This window comes from Rhodnius prolixus, unplaced genomic scaffold, assembly GCF_049639745.1.
Source record: "Rhodnius prolixus isolate KJV_2025 unplaced genomic scaffold, Rpr scaffold_13, whole genome shotgun sequence".
Classification (NCBI taxonomy): Eukaryota; Metazoa; Arthropoda; class Insecta; order Hemiptera; family Reduviidae; genus Rhodnius; species Rhodnius prolixus.
Genome location: NW_027411583.1, coordinates 7,764,213 through 7,783,135, shown reverse-complemented (window position 1 = coordinate 7,783,135; position 18,923 = coordinate 7,764,213). Strand labels below are relative to the sequence as shown.

Sequence of the window (18,923 nt, the reverse complement as noted above, 5' to 3'; positions counted from 1 at the left end):
GCCACCAAAAATAATGAACAGTAACTGTGATTTCCTGTCATATTAATAATTCGAATAAAAAATTTGCCGGAAACCGAGACATTGACCACCTTTTTTCTCGTGTCCCACTCCTCAGATGCGAACATTCGTATTCAGTGCAATATCTAGTAAAATAGTCTAGTCTTAGAGAACTGTCAAAGTTGTGAATGCCGAAAATCGCCTGGACGGAACAAGAAGCTAGAAAGGGCTCAGATCTCAGTAGTCCAGTACTTTTGGACTTATGTCATCATTTTTTGTGTATTCCTTCGTTGATCGTTTTAAGACTAGGTTTTTTCAATAATTGAAATGCTTATTTTGTTACTGAGTAAAGTAATGAACACAGTTTGTATTTCCGGTTTTAAAATAAAGTAGAATTGATTGTAAAAAAATTTTATAATGGTAAATTTGTTCGAAATTTATAACCATTCATTAAGGGAATTATAAAATCAACAATAGACAGGAGTAAGGGGATCAGTTCAGTGGTTAGCGAATACTGGGATCCAACGGGAAGATCCACGGATTAGAATCCAGCAGCTGACCTAATTTCCTCTCCATAGGGAACTCCATACAGCACTCTATCCAGTGATGGACAATGTTGTCTGTAACGAGAGGCCGGAAGTGCACAGAAAAAAAAAAAAAAAAAAGCTCCAGGTGCTAATGACTTCCTAAAAGGAAGAAGGGTCTATCTGCATAAGAAAGAAAGAATAAAGTTTTTTAAGCTGCAGAACCCTAGTTGGTACTAACTGGCCATTAGAAGGGCCAACTTTAATACGTAGCTAGGGACTTTTTTTTTAAGACCTTTGTCAGGACAACTTGAATGGGTGATGTAATTTGAAAGTCACTTCAACTGGATGTGACTTTCAGCTTGGGCTGACTTAACAAGCATCGCTGTACAATCTAAACTTCACTTTACTTGAAAAAAAGAGAAGCACAAATCTTTTTTTCAACAAACCATTCTTTGAACACGAAATCCTGGGCATTCAGTAAAATTTTAGATGCTATAAAACCAAATTGGTATTTTAGTTTATTTATTTATTTTTAAATAAAAAAACGGATCAATATCCAATTTACAGAAACAACAATATTAATAACATAAATAATACAAATAGTTCTCAGTCTATAATTTAGGTTTAATTTATAATTAGGCTTTAGCATTTTATTTTACCTTTTAGAGGTTATTGTACAGATTTATACAATACAAATAGTTCAAAGAAATAGTTGACTTCTGGCTTTATTTAGAAAAATTTTTTATATCAGTGTAAGTAAAAATGATTGGCTGTCCGCATCATACGAAAGATAAGGGAGTAAAAAACGTAATTATGTTTGCAGTATGGTATTAAATGGAGGAGAATGTCGTATAGTTCGGGATGAGATATTAAAAGAAATTAGAGAAAGAAGGTAAGGATAGTCTATTTAAGAATGGAGAAGAATTGCTGAGGAAAGAAAGAGATCATAATAAATTCTTCTGGAGGCAAGTGGAGGAATATTGAGGAGTGAGCTGTAGATCTGAATAGATAATGTTTTCTTCAGGGATTTTCCAACGGCAAGCCACCAACCACCGCGAGAACTTGTCCTGGAACAGCCTCAATAGAAGCCATATCTACCTTAGATTAGATTAGACTAGGGCGTCCTTAAGGCCTACGCCACTGCGACCCCTTTGGATCTATTGTGGCTCCCCCTCAATTTAGAGCTCACCCTCCAGACCTGTCCTTTTAATCGAGACTCTTAAAGCTGGAGAGCGACTCCTGGTGTAAAGCTCCTCAGGCCTTGGTTTTTCCTCCCCCTGAGAAGTAACATCCTTAGCCCAGACAAGCCCTTCACACTGACACAACACGTGCAGTGCCCGTTTCCTCCTCCTCCTCCTGCTGACAGAACCTACAGAGGCTAGCCATCTGCTAGGCCCATGCGATGCATGTGTTTTCTGAGCCTGCAGTGGGCCTGGTTAATAGACCTACAATCATCCTTATAGCCGCACAGCCTTGACGGATTAATTCTGCAGTCAGCCTCGGCGAATAGCCTTTAATAAACTCCTTCGCCTGTCTCTGCCCAGAAGTGACTTCTGAGACCTACTCTGCACCCCTAAGTTAATGGTCGCAGTCTTAACACACTTCGGAACCTCAAAACAGGGCTCCGAGCCAACGAAGTGTCCCGCAGAGCCTTCCTGGGCCAATAAATCTGCCGCTTCGTTTCCCTTATGTCCTGAATGACCAGATACCCAAACCAGAAAGACCTTATTTTGGTCACTAATTTCCTTCAGGGCACCCAGATAGTCCCAAACCAACCTTGAGTTGACCTGATAGGAACTAATTGCCCGCAATGCAGCCTGACTATCCGAGAAAAAATTACGATCTTGGACATATCTACCTTGCAAAACGGACTCCACATTACTGAACCATATTTATACGTATAGTGTTTATTAAATTAAGAATCGATTTCTTCCATTGATTTCTCCTAATCGAAATGATGTTTCACAATCTTTTCAGGGAAGTCTAGGCGAAATAAAATTAAAAAAAAAAAAATGAAAAAATTTACCCGAAAGCAGCACAATGTTACTCTCGTTACAGCCAACACTGTCCATTACCGGAACTATAAGAAGCTCCTAGAAAGAGGAAATGAGGGCCAACAGCTGGATTCGAATCCAGAACGCTATCCCAGCTACAGCTAAAACCCCTATTTATTTATTTATTTTACCACTTTTTCGGCAAACAGAGGCCATTAAAGGCGGCTAAATATTACTGGTGAAATCTCAAAAAACAGAGCAAATAAACTTTTTTTTGGTATATAATTGATATTTCTAACCACCCCCCTCCTACGCCCCCAAGTTCACGCAAAAGACTGGCTGACTAGCATGACGGAGAGTGCGATTGTGCGCGCAAGGCCAACACCAGACACTTTACATCTAGGGAGGAAGTTATGTATATTGGTTGCTTCAGTAGTTGTTCGTAAACTGAGCGTGATTATGAACCGTTAGCGGGCTAAACCAGTGCTACCAAAACCTGTTCGCAAGTTTACTTTTTTATCTCTTAATTTGTTTGTTCACAAAATAATAATAATAATAAAAGAAAATAATCAAGGAAAAAACTTTTTCCGTGATAACTCTTTTTCCAAAATATTAATTTCCGATTAGTTCGTCATTTTCGCCATTTTTTAATTTTGTTTTCTATTTTTGGGGAATACAAACAAGGTAAATAGAATTTCACTTTTATGTAACTTGTTTTATTTTGAATAATTTCTTGATGAAGCTGAAAAAGAAAAAGCTGCGTTTAAGCTTTTACCATTTAAGCTTCACTTTCTTTGTTAACGTTATAAATGTTCAGTACGGTCTACTTTCTGTCATGAGTTAGGTCAAAACTTAAAGACTTGCCGAGAACTGATTCTATGGTATGGCGCCGTGGACTGAAAACCATGGAAAAGTAGCATTCTTCCTGTGCGTCCCCTCTGGCATGACGGGAAACCATGAATGAGAAGCTGTTCAACAGTTGAGAAGTAGTTAATGTCCACTGAACCCACAGTTTTGGTTTAAAGTTTAACACGGGCTTTAAAGCAATGTTGTGAGGAGCTTTGGGGAGAAAAAGTTTGTTTTGCACTGGTGACATGCTTTGGAGGAATCCTTGAACTTTCACTTGGCTACTCCCGATGTTAATAGGATGGCTTAAAAAAATATAATGCAGGAATCCTAGGACTGAACTTATTATTCTCTTCAGTATATATCCTTTCATCTTCAGAACCAAGGATAAGTCCAAAAAAGTCAAATTGTCAAATTCGATGATGGTAACCAAAACAAATATGGACTTTGAATTTATGGAGCTTTTTCGTTTTCGAATTACGCTGACCACAAACTGACAGACAGACGGGCAAACAGGAAGACCCTTTCTATGCGCACAAACAAACCAATTTGGGAACCTAACCACATTTTCAATTAATCTTTATTCTCACGTGGAAATAATGAAAATGATTTTCAATAATTTTTTTTTTTTTACTTTATTTATTTTCACAACTGCAGTATAATTCTGCAACAAGTGATGCTGATACTATATGATAATACAATAAATACATGAATACATGAAGGGAGAATTCACCCATTGGTGAAACTTCCAAAGTGGTACAGTTCACTATTGTACATTGGCATTCGCTTCATTTAGAAGATCGCGTGGCCACCTGTACTTCAATCGCCTGGGAGGATTTCCTGGTAGTTAGGATACTAGTGGATTAGGATGTGAGGTGATTGATGTGTGGAATTTAATGTAACGGGATCTTATAGCTTCTGAAACATAGGGGAACAAGGAAATCTCGGCGCAATGTACAGTTAGAGACATAGTAAGAAGCATTTGCGATTCGACAGAATGTTTTTGACTGGAATGATTGAATTTTGTAGATATTGGAAGCTTTGGCTGGAGCCCCCAAAGTTCCATTCAGTATGTCCAGGTCAGGTTTTAGTATCATTGTGTTGATAAGTCGTTTATTCTGTAATGAGAGTTTAGATCGCTTATCGAGAAGTCTGTTTAGTTCTTTCCGTTTAACTCTGGTATGTGGATTCTCAGGTTAGGCGTTTTTCCATGAAGAGTCCTAGGTACTTACCACAATCTGTTGTGGGAAGAGAAGTGAGGTTTAGGTAAATGGGTCTTAGGGATCGCCTTAGGGAGAATGTGATGTAATTAGATTTGTTTTCATTAATTTTAATTCTCCATTTCTTTAGCCAAGGCTCCAGAGAGTCTATATGGGATTGAAGCGAGCGAAAGGCAAGGACTGAATGAGGAGAGAGGATGGCCGTATCTTCGGCATAAGTAAAAAGGATGGTATGAAGATTGGTAGGAATTTCCAGCAGTGTACATGGTGTAGAGTACAGGCCCAAGGACACCTCCCTGGGGAACACCAGCACGAACTGGGAAACAAGGAGAGTAGTAATTTCCACAGACGACACAATTAAATTTTTTATGATAATTATTGCAAAAACCATATAAACAAATTTCGTAAATTTACATCCGCAATAGTTGATAAAATTTATCTTAATTTTATAAACGTTTGATAGACTTATCGTGTGATAAATATTTCTTTCGGCAACAAAATTTAAACAAATTTATCGGAAACTTGTTCTACATAACTTAGAGATATAATATTTATCATAAAGATAACATCCGCAAATTTAAATTATAATAATGAATACAGCTTCACTAGAAAACGTTTCTTTTAAATGTTACACGCTAGCTTAGTACAATATTCTCCCTCGTTATTCCTGCAAATTGAGTCGATTAAAACATATTAATCAGATTTATATAAAGCCACTGTTTCGAGAAATATAAGACCATTAAAGATATAATATTTAGAAGTAGATTAGAAAAGTGGATGATGGAGCCAGATTTCGAGTTGGGTTCGAATCCAAGATTGATAGATTAAATCGCAAATGAGTTTCTATAGAGCTGATTAATTTGAGCTTGAGTGATTTGGGATACATGGAAGGGATGATTTTTAGTCCTGCCTTAGTTGCGGATTATCTGTTCAACAAAGGAATTAAATGCAAAGTGACAATAATGCGGTGGATGAACAATGCTTTGAATAAGGATTGTTGATAACAAGATTTGAATAAACCAGAGTAAAGATATTCGGAACGATTGTAGTAGAGAGATACTTCTGAAAAAAGGGCAAGCAGGTTTCGAGTTAAGGTTTGGACAGCTTGAAGGTTTAGTTAGGTTACGGTCTAGAGTTAGAGGAATTTCGTTTTAGGCGGAATAACGAGCCATTTTGGAGATTCGCTATTCTAAACTGAAAATCTTGGCACGTAGGTTGAAGTAGGTTATGTATGAACCCATGGGGACAAAAAAACGCATCTCGTATTTACCCAGTATTCGTCTCCTCTTTACACATAACATGCTTTACAAACGTCGCCTATGGCCTGCGGACGATCCTGACACGCTTTCACCAGCCATTAGTAATCCACACAGTTCAGGGGTGAGTTTATAGCCTAACCCACACACCTTTGCCCTATTGTGTTTTTTTTTTATAATCCCAGATAAGCGTAGTAAAAAGTACAATAGGAAATTTGAAAGATGTAATAATCATATAACGCATAGACTGCTAGATAGTCTGTGATGGCATAGAAGTAGGAGCTAGCATAGAGTGTCACTTCTGGAGCTCCAGTGTTATAGCAAGGGGACACTTCACTCACTCAAATTAACCTTTATTAGTGGCAATAGTTGGCCATTATGATATCACAACAATACAGCGTATTATTCCCCCATGGGTGGCCCAAGTATAGTATATATATATACAGGGTGTCCCAAGCTATATGGATAACGACTTTTTCTCGGAAACTAAGATAGCTAGAGAAAAACTAAAAAATACGTGTTCCCTTAGTTTTTTTGTTAGAAATCCAAATTTAATTTGTAAATTTTGTTCGGTGCTTCCAGAAGCGAGATACAGGCACCAACTTCATCTTTTCAAATGGGGAGGTGGGGTTTTTATTTCAGAAATAGATTTACTTGAAGAAATAAATTTATTTCAAGAAAAATTTACTTGAACGGTTTTTTTCTGTGAGCGATATTTTACAAGTTATGAATGAAAACATGATTCTTATAAGAAATGTCAAAATGATAATATTATAACGGTTTATTGATTGAATAAGAAGAAAAGTACTATTTTATTATAAATTTTACTCCTCATTAATATTACAGATTATGTTCGAACTGGCCTCTACCATTAGAGATGCATAGGCATGCTCTTTCCTGCCAATTGTCCCTTACTGCCAAAGAAATAGATTCGGGTTTTAACCGAGTTACAGGCATCTATTGTTCCCTGCTTTTGTTCATCTACAGATGCAATTCCGGCTTGATTCTGATACACCTAGATTTAGAGATGCTTTTAGGTAAGCAGAAATAAGAAAAGAAAGAGAAAAAGTTATGAATAATCACCTTGTTCTTCAGGGATCCCCAAAGGAAATACGTCCATAGTTAAAATAGTTAAATTGTTAAAGAAATAGTCAAATCTAACAAAAAAAAAAAACTAAGGGAACACGTATTTTTTAGTTTTTTTCTAGCTATCTTAGTTTCCGAGAAAAAATCGTTATCCATATAGCTTGGGACACCCTGTATTTTTACTTTCCTTCGGTTCCCCGGAAGAGGTCGTATTGCAACGGTGCCGGGTGCAGTTTTTTTGGGTTTTCATTGATAGTACTAACCTGAAGCAGTAACATCAAGTAGTTCCGGTCAACTCGAAACCAATTCCACAGACTTACGATGATAAACTAAATCCGTGTATTCTGCTTAAATTTGCGCCACCCCTCGTAAAAACTACAATTCTAAAATATTATACACACACTAAACAAACCATTAAACAATTACCAAGAGTTTTCATTATTTTTACAAAATCTTTTACGATTCATAAACATTTTCGGTAACACACATCCATACCATGTAACCTTCCTTAATCATTCAGCAAGTGTAATGCGACATGGAAACAAGTGAAGTTGAAATCTCTACTCTAAATTCAATAATCTACCTCTGATTATGGTTGAAAGTGCGGTACTGTGGGATGCAACAAGCACGCGTGTTACAATAGATAAAATTAGCGACATTATCTAGCAACAACTAGTTCAGCTAGATATACGCGCTCTATTTCTACTGAAAACTTACTCCTTTTACTTTGTAAAATTCTTAAAAAGTGGTTTTAGACAAGAAATAATTGAAAAAAAGCAAAGAAGTAGAATGTTAGAGACTGAAAATTAGCTTCCATTTATATAACCTTAGGTGCTGCACTTCCGCTGGTCAGCGGTTCAGAGAAAGGAAGTGAAGACGTGTGAAAACCGCTCATTAGTCTTCAACTCCCTAGCTAGACGGAAGGCGTTTCCCTCCTTTATCCCTAGAGCTCATTGCTCTATCCTAAACGTCCCAAAACAATTAAATAAGGATTAAATGTCCCAGTACATTGTTAGTTTTGTCTGGAAGATAAGATTCTAGTAGGGCGGCCTTAGTAAGACCTATGCCACTGCGACCCCTTTGGATCTATTGTGGCTCCCCAGCTTTAGAGCTCGCCCTCCAGACGCGTCCGTTTAATTGAGACTCTTAATTCTAGATGAATCTTGGATAGTTCCATTCCATTGGCTTCGATAGGTAGCTCATTATTGTTAATAACATCTGTTTAAATTAAGCAATTTTTTTTTGTGTGTGGGTGTTTTTCTTGGTCTTGTTTCAGGGACTCCAAGTTGTAAAATGGCTTGTGACTATAAGCCAAAGTCACCACAATCTAAAAAAAAACAGATCTTGGGCTAGATTTCGTTGAACCCAAATAGCTGCACGCCAACTATCTCTCTACAAGCTCTATGTTGCTCCCTAGGTAAAGCTCTCAGGCCTTGTTCCACCACCCCCCCCCCCCCCCACACACACAGAAGAGTAACATCCTTATCCAGACAAGCCCCTCGCCCTGACAACAACACGTGCAGTGTCGTTAGTGCCTCCTTAAGGCTAGGATCTGTTAAACTATTCAGGCTCTTTTTTCGTGACCTATTTCATCTTAGGATTAAATGGGCCAGGAAGATGCTTGAGCATTCCTGTTTGAGAAGGAATATAAGATTGGGGCTTTAAATGACGTTAGATGTCGATCGGCTAAAGAAAAAAAAAAAATCGATAGTAGGATAGTCTTCCTAAACTTCCTGAATAATAACTTCTGACCAGTTTTTGTGCTCCTGGGTTGGCCTACATTTGGTCGTGTTCACTTAGAACTTATTACTTAGCGCTTCTGTGCTACCATTTAAACTATAAGTGAGGGGGCGACCTCCAATTCTTTGCCATTCTACCTTAACCATACATTGTGAACTACGCCTTCAATCACATGGAGTGGATTGACTAACGTAAGAAGTAGGGAATACACTTGACCAATCTTGCTGGTAAGGAAGTCAAGTACCCTTTTTAGCCCACTCTATTCCAGCCAATACAAGGCTCTTCAAACCGCTACATCTTCAACCTCCCTTTGCAAACATCTACTTCAATGAAATTGTCGGTTCTTTGGTATAAAAAAAGTTAAAAATGGTTTTGATATTTTTGGTATCAATCTTATTTATAAAAAATAATAATTTTAGTCATTTACTGCCAACAAATTAAATTCCTTCGGGAAACAAGTTTAATATTATGATTAAAAAAAAAAAAAGACCCTATTTTAAAAGATTTACTCTTTAAATAATCTTGTTTCTTCAAAAAATTCAATTAAAGTCAGTCGATTAAAGTAAAAAGAAATAATATTAATATTGAATACAGAATTAATACGGAGAGGGAAAAATGATTTTCCTTTCGGTCGATGTCGTGAAGTCTAATTTATTTCTTTTTTATTTAAAGAAAAAAAAAAATTCATTAAAAATTGATTCATAAAAAAGCAAAACTTACATAAAAACTTTGGGTTTATTTGAATTATTCATTAGAATAAAAATTTTCTTACCATCACCTTCAAAAAATGTATAGATATTTCATTAAAGAGTTCAATTCTTTTTACGTTTTACAATTAAAACTTTAAAAGCCCAAAAAAGAAATTTAAATAAAATAAAAAACCAACAAGATCTGAAACAATTTTTGTTTTAAATTGAAATTGTTGCTAAATTCACTTTACAGTTTTATGTTTACTTTCGTTAAAACTTCTTTTTAAATCCGCTTTTCTGAATTAAAAACCTTTAGAAATAGTTAGCAAAATATAATTTAAAATTGTACCATAATTTGGGGGCAAAAAAAAATAGTTTACTTTTTGTTAAATCTAGCGAGATCTATCCGTACAGTGTGACAACTAATCTGTTAGAACCTAATAATAACATTTCTGGCAATGATATGATAATGAAAAGTCAATTGTACACGAATATGAAAAATTTGATAAAGATGTACAAATTTATAGCCCCACAAAATACTGTAGAAATACTGTGTCGGTAAAGCAAGGAAATTTGTAGTTTGCTATTTTAACGTGGTAAAACTCTCTTGTATTTCAAGTGCTGGTTGTGTTAAGGCATCTGCAGGTAGTGGAACACATGTTTATGCTACGTCATATAAGTGTTTCCCCTATTTGGAATTTGGAGGGAAAGAGAAGAAGTCCTGTTGAAATGGCAAAGCTAGTCTATCCTTGTGTTTATTATAACCTTCTACACTTATTTGATAAAGATTTCTTCTACTTTAATTTTAACCATTATTATTTTGTCTTGTGTCCTCAGGTAATTGATAGTTTTCATCCATAGTAACTAAACCTAGTGCGAGTTTTGTTTCTGAAGTTGTGACAAAGGCTTTTCATTACAACTTAAGAGGTTCATGCTTCAAAGTGGGTTCATTCCCTTTACACCAAGACGAACACGTTTTTTTTAGTTGGAGAATCTGTAAGCTCTGGCATTGTGCTTCCTCTATATTCAAATTCTAAAGTTTCAAGAAATATTTAAGCACGTTAAGTACGCTGAGTAAAAGTCACGTGAGTATTCATTGTAGATTTTTTTCGAGTAAATACAAAAATTTGAGTAAAGAGATGTTGTACAAATTTTAAGAAGAATTAGCCATAAATATGGAGGAGATAATAAGATAATAATGATGAATATTAGGGTGAATGATGAGTAAAAGTGAGCTAGAAAAGTAGGGATGAGTTAATTCTCTTATAAGCACAAAGTATATAATTCTGCAAACTTGGACTCAGACTGAAAATGGAGTCAGAGGATGGAGGAATAGTTAGTTACTTGAGCTTATCTTTATGTTTGGCTGGAATAGAGAAAGATACCTAACAGTAATGAACGGCTCTCTTACCTTGATTATATTATCTAAAGGTAATGTTGCTTTGGAGATAGATAACAAGGTGAGCATAGTCGAACAGGTAGGGAGAGGCTAGAGCTTAAGAAGAGAGGATGGGTAAAATGAGACAAAAAAGGTGGCTCCCCTTACGCTAGCAAGATCCCAAGGGAAAGACTTGCAATTTTATCTCTCTTCCTTCAGTTACTCCCCCACCAATTTCGTTTCTCATTTTTTACATCCTTCTTTTTTGTTTTCTTGCCAAAGCTCATCTTCTAAATTAAACTTACCTCCGGGAATATAATACAGTTGATAAACTTTTGCCTCATTATTTGGTAGATATTTTTAAGCTAAATTCTGTCTGAATACTAAGTAATTTTAATATTGCTTAGTATGAAGCATTTATCAAATTTATTTTTTCTTTTTCTTTTTTTTTAATTTTTGTTGTTACTGTTGATTTTCACTTAACGTTTTATAGTCTTCTGAATTCGAAAAAAATGTTTTAATCGTACGGTCTTTTTGTATGTGAACAGAATATTCAAAAAACGAAAAGTGGTAATAAGCCCTAACTTGCCACTTACAGTTAGTTAGTCAATTTACCTTGGTAGCCTTCCCAAAAACGGAAATTGTACTAGCCCTATTTTTGTTGAAGTCAGGATGTTTCCGATTTTGTTTTGTTTGTTTGTTTTTTTTTCTACTCCTGATGCCACTTTTCTGAGAATTTAGCCACTTGTGCCTCTTTTTTTTGGCAGCTCTTTGCTACCATATTATATTTGATAAATCCCCATTTGTAAAACTCATTAAATCCAATATAACAACAAAAAGATTTCATGAATTCATTCTTCAAAAATCTTAGCGTCTCAGCTTAACAGCTGGGATAACTCCCAGTCTAACAGCATTCACACTTAGCACATCAATCGCTCGTAAAACAACATAGAGCTTGTAGAGATAGTTGGCGTGCAGCTTTTTAAGTTTAACGAAATCTAGCCCAAGATCGGATCTTTTAGATTGTGGTGATTTTGGCTTATAGCCACAAGCCATTTTACAACTAGGAGCCCCTGAAACAAGACCAAGAAAAACACCCACAAACAAAAAAAAATGCTTAATTTAAACAGACGTTATTAACAATAATGAGAAATGCTGCTTATCTAAGTCAATGGAATCGGACTATCCAAGATAGTTCTATAGAACTATCCAAGGACGGGGTCTGAAGTGCTGCGAGCTCTAGAGTAGTGGGAGCCACAATAGATCCATGGGGTCGCGGTGGCGTAGGGGCTTTAAGGCCGCCCTGCTAGAATCTAACTATCTATCCAAGATTCACAGTAGCCAAACTATTCGATTCTACTTCCATTTCACTATTGTCGGCCTATCCTATGACTCGTATTTAATCCACCATAAAGACCTCTACATCCTCTTCGTTATTAACCTAGAGCTCATTATCGCTTCCTTAATATCAGCAATAGATCAGCGATGCTTTACAATCCCACTGCACAAGTCCTTTTCCCGCGAAAAGTCTTAATTTTTTTTTTTTTTTTTTTTTCACGAACACCTCTAAAGATTTCTATTATTATAACCGTTAATTTAATGTAAAACTTATCAACATTCTTCAAAACATCCTGTAATTTGTAACGCTAAAAATCTTTAAGAAATATTAATCAAAAACTTTTATTGGCAAGAAGTTTTTACAAATTATAAGCGAGATAACATTCATCTTGGTTCCAAATAGCTAATTCATTAATTTGATCCCACTGTTTAAACTTAACTGAGAGCTCATCGTTTATTAAATTACTAACAGAGTTTTGCTTCTGTGTATAATTAACCTAGAGTTATAATTAGCCTGCGCAGGGATTAATATTAATCAATAAAGCTTTCCTAAGGGTCGATTTTAGTACTCAATTGTTATGCTGTTTGAGATTAATTTAAAATTTTAAAAAATTGAATATACGGAAAATTCAATTGAAGTATAATCACTTTAAATCAATCCTAATTCCGATTTATTACTTATCTGTAAACAGGTAATGTGCATTAATATGGTTTATTACAAATAATTGAGGTAAACAAACTGTAGTTAGAATATAAATTATTGTATAACTCAAAAGTTCAACATAATCAAGTTACCTTTAAAATTAATTATTGTAATAATGTTTTAGGTAGAAATGTATGTAACGTTGTTTAACATGTTCAATTTATGTGAAATGTTTCATTTCCCACAGCTTTTCTTGACGCACTCGCTGGAAAATATATTACTAAATGTTCAATTTACTGAACAAGAATAAATTCCATTTCTTGTATATCAATTTTGTAAGCATGCCTTAGTTGAACAAAATTTCAAAATAAGTAGCCCAAAAAGGTTTTGTGTTTTGGGTTTTCCTTTCTCTTATCCACTAGAAGTATTGCGATCTTATCAAATTTTTACATTGAGTTTTTCACTGGAGATATTCCATTCTGAAGTCCTCAAGGTTTTTGAGGCTATTTAGAGGAGTGGTCAACCCAATCTGTCGACTCTGCACTCATTCTGGGTGTTCCCCAAAGAGCTGGTGGGGGTGATTACCCGATGTTGTGGCTGGATATGTGAGAAATTACGCGTCAGGGAAGTGGTTCCCCCCAATCTACAGTGCCCCGATCTTTAGGATTTTGCTTAATCACGTCATCAGGATTTTAAGGGTGTAAACTGGCCGCCTTAAAACACTTGGAACACTCAAATTTGAAGCCATGATTTTGAAAATCTGGTGAGGGTAATCGTTTTAGAGTTCAACTTTTCTAGAATATCTGGGTGAGTTCTTTCATCACAAGAGTATGCTGCAGAGTCTTCTCTGCACAAGTGGGGGCACGATAGATCTAAAAAGGTCACAGTGCGGAAAACCTCCGGAAAAAAAAAAAAGCGACCAGAACCAATCAAACGAAAGTACTACCTTACTGAATGGATTTTTCTAAGAATGGATTGAAATATCAGTAACAATTTGTCTTAAACATTACAAACTAACTGCACATCTGCAGATTTTAAACTTTTATCTGACAATAATTGTAATTCTGCATTTCTAATGCAAATTGAAAATATTTTTGCGAATAACGTAATATTCCCCTTTTTTCTGTGTAAGCCGTTGCCCTAGAAGATCTTGGAAATACTATAATCATACTCCTCCTTTTGGTCTACGTTCGATCCAGTCAATTGCTTATTTAATACCTGAGGTACCTTAAAGTTGTTTTAAACTGGATTTTCGGATAACGGTAGTCATAAAGATAACACTTCTGGGTCAAAATCATTTAAGAAATGAATTTTTGTCGAGGAATCGTGACAAATAGTATAGAAGATTTAGATAGTGTTACAGGCTTTCTTTACATTATATGTATATCTCGGAATTAGGCTTGTAATTCTTAAATAAGGCCGACTGAAATTCACAAGTTAGATGAAGTAATAGAGTTCTCACATTGTGTATTTAGTCCCTTACATTTGATTGAACAGTTATCACATTACTACACAGAAGCAAAATATTGTTATCTAGTACCAAGTGATAAGAAAACTAATTAACTATAAAAATAATAACAGTAGAATGCGCTAATGACTTTAGATGTCGATGTAATAAAAAAAAAAAGTCGCAGTAAAAATAAATCTGCTCTGATTTTAGGTCATCGATCTAGTACAAAAGAAGGTCAAAAGGGTAAACCTCTGACATCACGGATCAAAAATAATTTGAAATTAAATTTGCTATTTGTGTTCACTAGTATTTAGGTGTAACCGGTTGGCAACACTGAGTAAGGATAGCAGAAGGTTAAGTGTGGCGTGACCATGAGCGGGTCGTCTTTAGTTTTTTCTCTGGAGCTTATCTTAATCGTTTCTTGTAAATTTACCCTATTTACGCTCTCAACCTGTATTCTGATTGTCCACACAAGGTATAATGAATTGTGAATCATATTTGTGAAAATATGGACCTAGTCCAATCTCTTCATGTGTTAGCCAAGAATCGCCCGTCAGATAAGATCATGAATCTCAAAATTGGGATCTGGCACGTTCTGGGTGTCCAGCTACCCTTAGTAACTAATTCCGCCGTTGAGGACAAGAGGAAAATTGGTGTTATAGTAAAAGACTTATACTTAACTTCAAACGACACTACGTAAAGAGAGCATGTTAAGGCTAATATTCTAAAAAATAATGCAAATAAAAAGTAAGTACAAAACAATAATAAGAACAAATAAGTTCCCAATCATACATAAAAGCATAAGTGCATGTTCTAAGCACCTTCTAGCTTCCTTATTAATTACTATAAATTACAACTTTTGAACTAACGGTGTTATTGTATTTCCAGTGACGATATCTTACGGATAAGTGTAATTACACTTGATAGTTTCAAAAGCACGATTAGTGTTGGGTTAAAAGATTTCTTGAGTTTCTCCATTATCGTATTTTCTAATTAAATTTGAAAAGGTGTTCATTATTTTTAATTAATTATACTTTTATTAATTTTTTGATTTTAATCATTTTTATGTAAAAACTGAAGTCAGGTACCTTAGGTTACATTTACTGATTTATTTTCTTTTATTTCCTAATTATGTTAGAACGTAGGTATTTTAGGTATTAATAGTTAATGCTTAATTTGACCTTTTCTTTACCTATAGATATGTGAGGTCTTTCATTTGGCGTTAATTCTAAAATCTTTTTTAGATTGTTTGTATATATTGCAAATTTTCGCTTATTTGTTTGGTTCATTAGGATTGAATTGTAGCTTAGTCAATTATCTTGAATTATTCTGCTTCATTCTTTGTAGACTCATGGTTCATTATTCATAATTAACATTTCTGTGCTATAAAGTTGAATGCAATTCTCTGGCAGGTATTAGTTTCAAGCTTGGTGCAGATATTTAGTTTCTATGCTTATTGTTTCAGTTAGTATTGCTGTTGGCGATTTTTAATAATTGTTTAGTAGTGCTGTGGCACTGAATAGATAGAGTTGTTTGGCTTTGTGACCCTTATCGTTTCTTGTTCTGATTGTCAACAAAGGTAGAATAAATTGAACCACACTTTGTGCATATTTATGGATCCAGTCCCAATACTTGCTGTATAAGGGGAAAATTGGAATTTGGCATGTTTTCTGAGGCCCAATTACTACACATAATGGTATATAATTCCAATAGTGAGAACGAGAGCAAAATTGGGTTAAACAATATTTGAGAGAAACGCTAGTATTCGTTAGATAAGCATCTCTTCTTTTTTGTCTATTTCGCATTTTCATCCACAAATTTTTGCAACTCATTTTATTTGAGAGAAAATAAAAAAATAGGTAAATGTTAAGAAAATAATATTTAAGAATCTCAAATTTTCGTGAATTCCAAAGTTTACGAGAGTAAAAGAAATCGTATCGAGTATGTCAATCGGTTGACAAGTACCGATGATTTTTTATTTTTTCCCCATCAACCATTGGGTAAAGAGGAACATCCAAGCGGCTGAATAACAAACAGCAGGATCGTCTGTGTGTGGTGGGCTGTGACACTTGGGAAATGAGGGATTTAAGGAGGAGGAGGTGAGAGCAAGAAGGAAAACAAAATGGATGAGAGAGTATCCGTTAGAGAACACATGTCATGTTTGTTGTCTTAACATTTACTCTGTGAACTCTCAGCGAAAATAACTTGTGACACTATCCGGTTATTAACGCCATTAATTTAACAATCTCTTAGTATTACTGAAAATTTCCCACTTTTCCCCATTTTTCCGGAAAAATTATTCAAATAAAATATATATCGAAGACATTTTGAAAAAGTTGAATGGTATTGTCGCTAGCGGAATTTTCTTGAGTCTCAAAATTTTAGTAATTCATTACACTCTTTTTTAAAACACAGCAAGCAGAACCGTAAATTATATTGGTTAATTTAGTGGGAATAATGTTCCCACCCCTCTCCAAGAGTCCTGTATGAAGTTGCTATTGTTCTGAGGTAAATTTTATATTTTGCTTTGTTATTTCTGGCTTTGTGTTTTCATTTAATTATTTCTTTTGGGATTTTTTATACTTATTGAGGTAAACTCCAGTATTGTCTTGCTCTGTTGTCTGCTCAATTGAAGGAAATTAGCTTCTGAGAAATTATTTATTGTTTGTTTCTACAAAAACAATATATTTTAGGCCGTACTAGAGGCAAGAAGTAGTCGATTGTTAACCCCGTACGGTGAGAGATGAACTAGCCAACCTCTTCAGGGATCTTGGCATCCCTGCGGGTATCCCAGTCTTAACAACACAAGCATCCATAAATATACTAGGGCTGACAGAAAATTATTCAGGTTTTAGCGAACCTACATGATTTATACCCCCTACATTTACACATTTATTCTTTACAAGACGTCCCATGTACTTCAGCGCTAACACTAAAAATTCTATGGAGCCTTAAAAAGTAGACTTCATAGTCCTCAGTAGATTTATAGCAACTCTCTTCACAAACTACAATCTACCTGGTCTTAGTTTAAAAATTGTTTGTGAAGATCTTTGAAGAACTGAACTCCATTTGAAATATTTAAAGCATTTATAAGAGCTGGCCCCAATATTTAATTTGTAAAAATAATGGGCTATTTATATACATATGCTATAGTTCTGCATCATTTACCTTTGCTTAACTAGCCTGGAACTGTAGATTAAAGCACCTCAATTATTAATGTTATTTAGTTTATTTTGTTTGACAGAGAAGAATTGAGAATCTTTTGGTATAACTTTTTACTCTCCAAGTATCTTTTAATTTTTTTCATTTTATAATTGTATGTTATCTATTTTTTTCTCTTCCTCTCGTCTTTTCGTTCTCATTAATGTATTAATAACATTCTTGTAAATATCTTTGTAATTCATTTAACTGAATGTATTTATATACTCGTAAGCAGCTACTCTAGCAGTCGGTATTGGTCATGCTGTATACCTTTTCACTTTTGTGTTATTGTATTTATTTAAATAAAGGTTATCACAATAATAATAATAATAATATAGTCCTGAAGCATGTGAAACATCGCTTCAAAGAGTTTTTTAACTCAAAACATACGCTGTTGCCCCACATAGGGGGAAAATGCAGAATTCTAATTATTTTAAATCAGTTTTCCCGTTTTACGTTCAAAGATATTGGAGGCTTTTCACAAAAGAATGTCTCTTTTTTTTTTTGAGGAATTTAGTTATTTGAGGACTTAATTTTTGAGGAATTTCTCTTATCAAGAGATTCGTCTTGATTTTTCATAGCATTTATATGTATATATTTTACCCTTCCATTCGCTCCACACTCTTAGATAGCTTGGGTTCCAACTATACATTTAAGATAACAGTTTTCTTATTGTTTTTCAGGTTACCAGAGTAGCATATGGAGCGGACGTTATGAAGATGTGCAGTTGGGCAGGCCTACTCCTGTTGGCTGCTGTAGGAGCAGTCGGCGGCCAATCCGGTAGCCCGCAACAATGTCCATTACACCAAGAGATTGCACCCTGTCAGTGTATGATCAAAAAAAATGGTCTAGATATTTTATGCGAATCAACAGATTTATTCCATATAAATCGTGCTGCTACAGTATTAAAAGGCAAAGATGGCGCTGTAGTCTATTATCTAAAGTTGCGGCACAACAATTTACCAAAATTACAAAGTTTCATTTTTCTCGGCATAGATATCAGACATTTAACAATACATAATAGTAGTCTAGCCGTCGTTGAAGAATCGTCGCTCAGTTCTATGGGTAAGTGTTCCTTATCTAGTATTTGTAATTTTGTTTCTATTTTATCTATTTATCTCTTGTAAAAGGAACGAGAAACTTACATTCGGGCATATTTTCAATGTTGGTTGTGTCCCACCTGAGACCCGGACTTTAACTTAATAGCAAAATATCCCTCAACCAAACAGTTGCACTTAACTGAATTGATTTTCTACTATTTTTGCCTAAGGTTTTCTTTTTACCAGCGCATTCGTATTGAATTCAAGTAGATCTACAAATTTATTTGAAACATTTTTCCTTGGAAACTTTATTAAAGGCACTACTAGGAAAGAGGTAGGCATTCCTCTTAAGTTCCCATTTCAATGTACTACAGTCTCATTTGATTTTATACTTATAGGTTTAAATAGATTGCTGGAATGTCCCAAGTTGGATGGAAATTCCTCTACTTTAATGAGTTACTTTTTGGGAGTGCATTTTCCTTAAAGAAATCCTGCGATTATAGGATTAAATAGATTGC

The 18,923-nt window shown here is 35.0% G+C and overlaps 2 protein-coding genes across 9 annotated transcripts in view; one reads left to right on the top strand and one right to left on the bottom strand.

Moving 5' to 3' along the window:
- Positions 1-18,923, bottom strand: part of LOC141448055 (uncharacterized) — a 326,177-nt gene that overhangs the window by 259,781 nt on the left and 47,473 nt on the right. The window lies entirely within an intron of this gene.
- LOC141448056 (uncharacterized) overlaps positions 1-18,923 on the top strand; it is a 251,173-nt gene that overhangs the window by 188,598 nt on the left and 43,652 nt on the right. For 3 of the 6 annotated variants that reach the window (XM_074116097.1, XM_074116101.1, XM_074116096.1), the window contains one exon: positions 18,049-18,430. In XM_074116097.1, coding sequence (XP_073972198.1) covers positions 18,079-18,430 — 352 coding nt within the window. In that variant the 5' untranslated portion in view covers positions 18,049-18,078. Of the gene's footprint in view, positions 1-2,927; positions 3,203-10,192; positions 10,441-14,509; positions 14,912-18,048; positions 18,431-18,923 lie in introns of those variants that run through there. The other 3 variants (XM_074116099.1, XM_074116098.1, XM_074116100.1) reach the window with 3 other exon arrangements.